General features: G+C 39.1%; 1 protein-coding gene across 2 annotated transcripts in view; it reads right to left on the bottom strand.

Moving 5' to 3' along the window:
* Window positions 1-415: 415 nt before the first annotated feature.
* iqce (IQ motif containing E) overlaps window positions 416-6,330 on the bottom strand; it is a 13,804-nt gene continuing 7,889 nt past the window's right edge. For both annotated transcript variants that reach the window (XM_034861934.1, XM_034861932.1), the window contains exons 13-21: window positions 5,641-5,696; window positions 5,323-5,552; window positions 4,988-5,095; window positions 3,890-4,145; window positions 3,684-3,770; window positions 2,809-2,936; window positions 2,586-2,677; window positions 1,481-1,579; window positions 416-1,171 (exon numbers count right to left, since the gene is read on the bottom strand). In XM_034861934.1, coding sequence (XP_034717825.1) covers window positions 1,047-1,171; window positions 1,481-1,579; window positions 2,586-2,677; window positions 2,809-2,936; window positions 3,684-3,770; window positions 3,890-4,145; window positions 4,988-5,095; window positions 5,323-5,552; window positions 5,641-5,696 — 1,181 coding nt within the window. In that variant the 3' untranslated portion in view covers window positions 416-1,046. The remainder of the gene's footprint in view (window positions 1,172-1,480; window positions 1,580-2,585; window positions 2,678-2,808; window positions 2,937-3,683; window positions 3,771-3,889; window positions 4,146-4,987; window positions 5,096-5,322; window positions 5,553-5,640; window positions 5,697-6,330) is intronic.

Raw genomic sequence — 6,330 nt, 5'->3', positions numbered from 1 at the left:
CTTTGATACATTCCACCACTGCTTTCCCACAAGAACTACATCAGACATGAGAGCTTTCATTATAAAACATCATTTTATTGAATGTCTCAGAAATTAAGTTACACATTTGGGGAAACTGCACTCATCCATTCTCTCTGTTGACTTTAACTATATGTTTTCAATCGTCTACTTCAGAGCACAAACATTATTGGCATTAGCTATACTCCCTGTGTATTTTCCATTGTACTGACTACGTGTTTAGTATTGCAGCAGACTGATCTATAATTTATTCACAGTTTGACTTAATAGTGCATCAATGTGGGAATCATCCCTCAATCAGACCTTAGAATCAGCCATAATGTATTAAGTGCACATTATAGATTAGTGTAAAGATGGCTGTGTTTTACAAACAGGTATGTCAAAATGTATTTTGTCTAAATGCCTTTTTTTAAGCCTGTGAAATCCAGAGGTGCTGTATTTCCAGTGATCCGGCTTACTTGAACCAGTGAGGTTAAGAGAAAGGGATAGGTTTACTATTGTAATTTATATTGAAATAACCATGTAGGCACGTCGGCAAACCAAACTATTGAGACTACATAACACTGATTAAAGGTGGCTATTTGGCTCAAATGATAAACACCAAAAAATTACAAGAGGAAACCCAGTTTATGTTCATGTTCGGGGCTTTCTCCTTCACTTAAAGCAAATATCCTACAGCCTCATGTCAACACTCAACATACTGTATTTTGACAGTATCAAGATCGTTATTAAAAAAGTGAGATGTTTATGTGCCTCCTAACTTTATGTCGTGTCATAAATCTGCACCCAACTTCCCAGAATATTCTGGTTATTACTGTAGAGAAAGAATTGCTTTGCAGACAGAAAATGTTGTGTATGTTTAATGCTAACCTGACTAACATTGTAATATCCCAGCTATCTATGACTGGGCAAGTCTCTGCCACACAGTACAGGCTCTGAGTAGAAACACAGGCAGAAATTCTTCCTGCACACACTCTTACTCTCTCTCTCCCTTTCAAACACAAGCACACACACACAGCCCAGAAGGTCTATAAGATTAAGACTTCTCGGCCTCTCAGAGGACGTGATGGAGATACGATGATGTCATCAGAATCGTCAGAATCAACTGCAGCGGCTCCACCGGACTCAGCTGTACAACGAAGCTCTGTCTGGTCTGCACAACATACACAGGCATAATTTTGCTTAATCAAGTGAACATCAAAAGAATAGTTTTGACCTAAACAGCTTCAAAAGACATGAAGACGTGATAGAGGGGGAATCAATATAATCTTAAGTAGTTTTTAACATGAATATTTATGATTTAATAAAGAGTTGGTTCTCGTTTCAGCATTTTTCTCTCCAGCAAACATGTTATTACATCAAAAATCAAGTGTCAAATCAATTGTAATCACATACAGTACAAAAGATCTATTGTGTTCTATACCGGTCAAAATACAAAAAGGACATGCCCCCTCTTTCTAACCTGTTGTGGGTGTCATTCTGGAGGAGTGAGTGTTAGCGACAAGCCTGGGGTCTTCTTCCTCACCGTGCTTTTCATCATCTTTATAGGGGGATGCAGCACCTTTAATAAAACAACACATAAAATGCAATTCAGACAAATCCTTGAACATATATAGAGAGATGAAGCAGCTATGGTACTTTTAACAGGATGTATTTAAATACATGGACCTTGCCATGTCATGCTTGAATTCAAGTTTTCCTTATCTACATTCCACATACCCTATGTCTTCTAGCAAAAAGCCTGAATAAATAACATCTCTCAGTAAAGCCCATTGCACATCAAATGCATGGGGCAGTCTTGTAAGTATGCAGGGGGGAAAAACGCTGACATTGCTGCTCTGCTCTATGCACCCATCTGCTGTCAACCTATAAGAAAGTCAGGGAGGAAGAGAGGAAAATGATGGGGAAGCTGGTGGAGTCTAACAGGGTCATATAGGTAAGGCAGACTCTTAGGACAGGCATCTTGAACAGTGACATTCTTAGATCTTTAGGGGTCAAGTGAGGTAAAGACATTACTGGTCCACAGTACGAGTGGACAGTAATGACGAGTGTCCTCGTCAGTCTCTGACAGGGAGGCTGTAAAAGCTCTGTCTGGTACACAGGAGACAGGCACCCAGGAATTAGATCAGCGGGCCATCAAGATGCATCACAGGTCAATAAGGTGTCAGGGTAAGTATGATGAGTGTTTATGAGGTTGATCATTAGCCAATTACACATCTTTAATCATTTATGCGTTTGAATGTTTGAAAAAGTGCTGTATACATCACACATCAGGTAGGTGGCATTAAATAACTTAAGCTAACTTAAACAGGTTCAGCAACGACAGATGGGTATGGGATAGGATAAATCCTGGGAGCGAGAAAGGATTCTTTTTCTTTGTTTGTTTTAAGTGTCTTTGTGGGCAATGCTTTGTACCATATGGTATAAAATATTTTGAATATTGGTCTGACTCAGTTGTTTTTGTTTTGTTCTGTGTTTGTTCACATACTGAACATATACATATATAATATACTGTCTACATATGTATATAGAATTGATCACAATAGAACAATATACGTGAAGCTTACCTGTTCCTCTCGGTGTGTGTGTTGAGCGAGCTCTTCTTGATTCCAATGTGGGCAACTTGTTTCCCATCTGAGAAGGCACAGGGAACCCTGAGCTGATACACACACACACAAACACACACACACACACACACACACACACATATATATAAAGCTGCAAAACGCACTGTGTGTTTTGACTATGTTTGACTGTCTTGTCAACATGTTTCTGTGTAAACATGATCACCTCTCAATTGCGTGACTACAGCGAGCCAGGTGTCCCCTGAATGCAGACTGTAGTGTCGTCAAGGCAACCACATCTAGCTCTCCTTCAACAGAGGATGCAACATCACTGTGGTTTGATGCTTCTACAGCCTGAAAAGAGGAGATGAGGAAGATGCCGAAGCAGAGCAGAAAAGAGGAATAAATAGGAGTAAAGGTTGGGCAAGGGATGTTCAATGGGGGAACGAGAAAAACGTAAATGGAATGTGGTGTGACGGAGGGCGAGAATCATAGAATTTGCAATAATAGGCTATAAAAACTGATTTGACTCCTGTTGGTACCAATTCTCAATGTTGCTGACAAATAGTACTGAGAAATAGAAATTGTGAGGACTATAGTGCAAACTGTAGTGCACTGACTGTGAAAATAAACACAGAATTAAATACTGGTAAAAGTGTGATGAAAATGGGTTTAAAGGGATTTGGTGTATGTGATATAAACTCTGGGGTGTAAAGTAAAAGTCATGCAATAAATGTCCTTTTCCTGTGAAAGAGCCTGTGAATTAAACAGCAAGTTCTTACATATTACTAATTTAGAGTTGTTAATATGGTATGATGATGATGATGGTATGATTTTGTGAAATAAGGGGCGGGACCAAATAAGCTATTTGCTTCAGCCTGCTCCTTCTCAAACAAATACTTCTTATATATATATATATATATATATATATATATATATTATTTTTTTTCTGATTGTTTGTGTTTTATTTATGGTTTTCAAATTTTGTTTTGTCTTGGAACATTGTTGATTGTTCATGATGAATACATTTGAAAAAGGAAAGTAAAATAACAGACTAGGTCGACGGTTGGTTGAGCGTGCGTGTGTGTGTGTTTGTGTAACCTTATTCTGTGCGTCTTTCAGCAGGTTCCTGAGCTGTGACTCTCTGAGGAGATGACCTCTTAATGCTGACTGCAACATCACAATGTCCTTAAGATGGAACGCAAGGTGAGGGAGATAGAAAAAGAAATCTCAGATGAAGTTTTAGGACATTATCACATACTGTTTCTCTGACGCGTCCATAACTTCTTTGTTGTGATGTTACACACCCTGTTTCTGTGCTCCCTCCAGAATGTCTGAATGACCAAAGTGGCTTTCTCCCTTTTTTTGGTCCCTGCATCTTCATCTCCTTCACCCTCCTTCTCTTCTTTAACTCCAGAGTCCGTCTCTTGTCCCTCGTCCAGACCTGTTCCAGCCCAAATGTGCTCAGGCAATGTGGCAGAGAGAGAGGAGAGCTCAGATTCTGCAGGTTTACCTTTGTTTTCTAGAGTTTGGATCCTCGCCCACAACTGGTCTAACTCCTGTCTGAGAAACACACACAGACACAGACACACAGACACACACACACAAACATGTGACAAAACAACTAGCAGCCATAGTGGAAGTCCTACTCCCTAACATTTTGTAGTCAGCTGAGGATTTCCACATCCAGGACTTTGGTTTTGAGCAAAATATTCATTTAATTTTCTGAGATGATTTTGACAGGGAACCTATTGTCACACATACACAGCATCAGATTTGACTTTATTTTGAGCGAACCATACACAGGTAACTGCAACATCTCTTTCAGTCATGTCTGTTTCTTGCCCGGTTATTATATTTTTAGACATAATTTGCCTGCAGACATTTTTCTAGCGGATTTGTGTGATGATGCCAACTGTGTTTGCAGCAACATTGTTGAAATAACTAAAAAGCAGCCATATGACTACCATATGATTACAGCATCAGCTGTGATCCGTGCATTGGGCACAATTAGATTTTCCCATAAAATTACTACACATGTAAATCCAACTGCAGTCTGTGACAATTCTTTAAAATACTACCATACATACAGAGAATATTTGTAGAAGAATGCCTATTGATTTTGAAAACAAGCTAAACTTTAGAAAACCTCTTTATAGCAGAGATTTAGAGATGTTGCGTAGATATTCTGGCATGTTTAGTTAAATGACACATCATTCAATCATTTTGTTAAAAGGAGCTCAGTCTACTACTGTACTTTACCTTTCTTAACTGAGCCCATAGGTGACAGCGCAGCAACAACCCAATATTCACGCAAAACAAACACCCAAAGTAGGATTATTCACAACAACTTACTTGGCCCCTACACTCCTTCTATTTAATGGCACAACACAATTAAAACATACTTATGCTGCTGTCTTTCTTGCTCCTGTTCATTTGTCTGCTCAGATTTCCATCGTTCTGTCTTGGTCTCCAATTCTTCTCTTTCTTTCCTCAACTGGTTCAGTATGTCACTGAAAACACAAACAAAACCTAGGTTCAGTCTAAAGAACAAAATTCAGTAGCTTTATCCCAATTGCAAATGTTACTGGTGTAAGATTAAGGTGCAGCTCTTTGGATCTGATGAAACACCTTCTATCTGTTATTTGGTGTGTATCATGAATTGAGATAATTAACATTTATCATGGCTTGAAAGATGGATACATTCTGAGACACTGGTCTCAGGTTGTTGCTTACTTACTCTTTACTTGACAACATCTCCTGAAACTCCACCTTCTTCTTCTCCAATTGGACGAGGTGTTCTCTAAGCTCAGAAACCTCCTCCCCTTCCTCAGTCGTTGTTCCCACGGAGACCACTGCCTCTGTTGCCATGGGGAAGCCCAGAATCTCAGTGGAAGTGGCCTGGACCTCCTGATCCAATCGGCCGCTGTGTTTTGCTGAGTGGGCGTGTCTTCTGCTGTCCTCCAGCCTCTGATAGGGGGCGAGAGGAGTCGGTCTGTATTGAGAATGCTTTCTATCATAGGTGACTGCATGTGCTTACGTTACAGCTTCCTCTCACCTTCTCTACTTCCAACAGCCTTCTCAACAGTCTCTGCTTACTCCACTCTTTGTAACCTAGGACACAAAAAGCATTAAAGTGGAGAATAAAACACCACAATAGTATTTCATCCTTCGATGGATGGTTTGGACAATTTTAAACAGACTCATGAATTCTGTTGTACCCAGTTAACTATATAGTACTAGAGTAATTAAACAGACTACTGTAGGACTGTAAAATGCTAAATGACCAGCTATTTAATTACTTATGTTTGCAGCACTGTTGATTAATGGTTAGTCACTATTGATTTGTGTTATGCATTATTTGATGTAGATATTTTACACATCATTTCTTTTGGTTGTTAATGCTCGTTTTGTTTGTACTTCACTGTATTTACAATGCTCTTTATACATATGCCCCCCCCCAACTAAAATATTTCTATATACAGTTGGTTACAAAACTATAAGAAATAGTAAATCAAAATTAAATAGTATGAGAATGAAAACTAAAATTATCTTATACTTATAAAGACTTATACTTTCATACCACATTCTTTTACTTTTACTACCTTATGGCAATTTTAGATTTACAGGACTACAGGACATCATGTACCCCGTGTTTATTGTCATCTAGGTGTTACGGGGGGTATGGGGATTGGACCCAAATGCAGTGAGGAGGAGGCAGGCAGGAGTAGGAACACAAATAGTTTTA

This window comes from Etheostoma cragini, chromosome 2, assembly GCF_013103735.1.
Source record: "Etheostoma cragini isolate CJK2018 chromosome 2, CSU_Ecrag_1.0, whole genome shotgun sequence".
Taxonomy (NCBI): Eukaryota; Metazoa; Chordata; class Actinopteri; order Perciformes; family Percidae; genus Etheostoma; species Etheostoma cragini.
The sequence above is the reverse complement of the archived record's forward strand: the minus strand, read 5'-3'. Positions and strand labels throughout refer to the sequence as shown.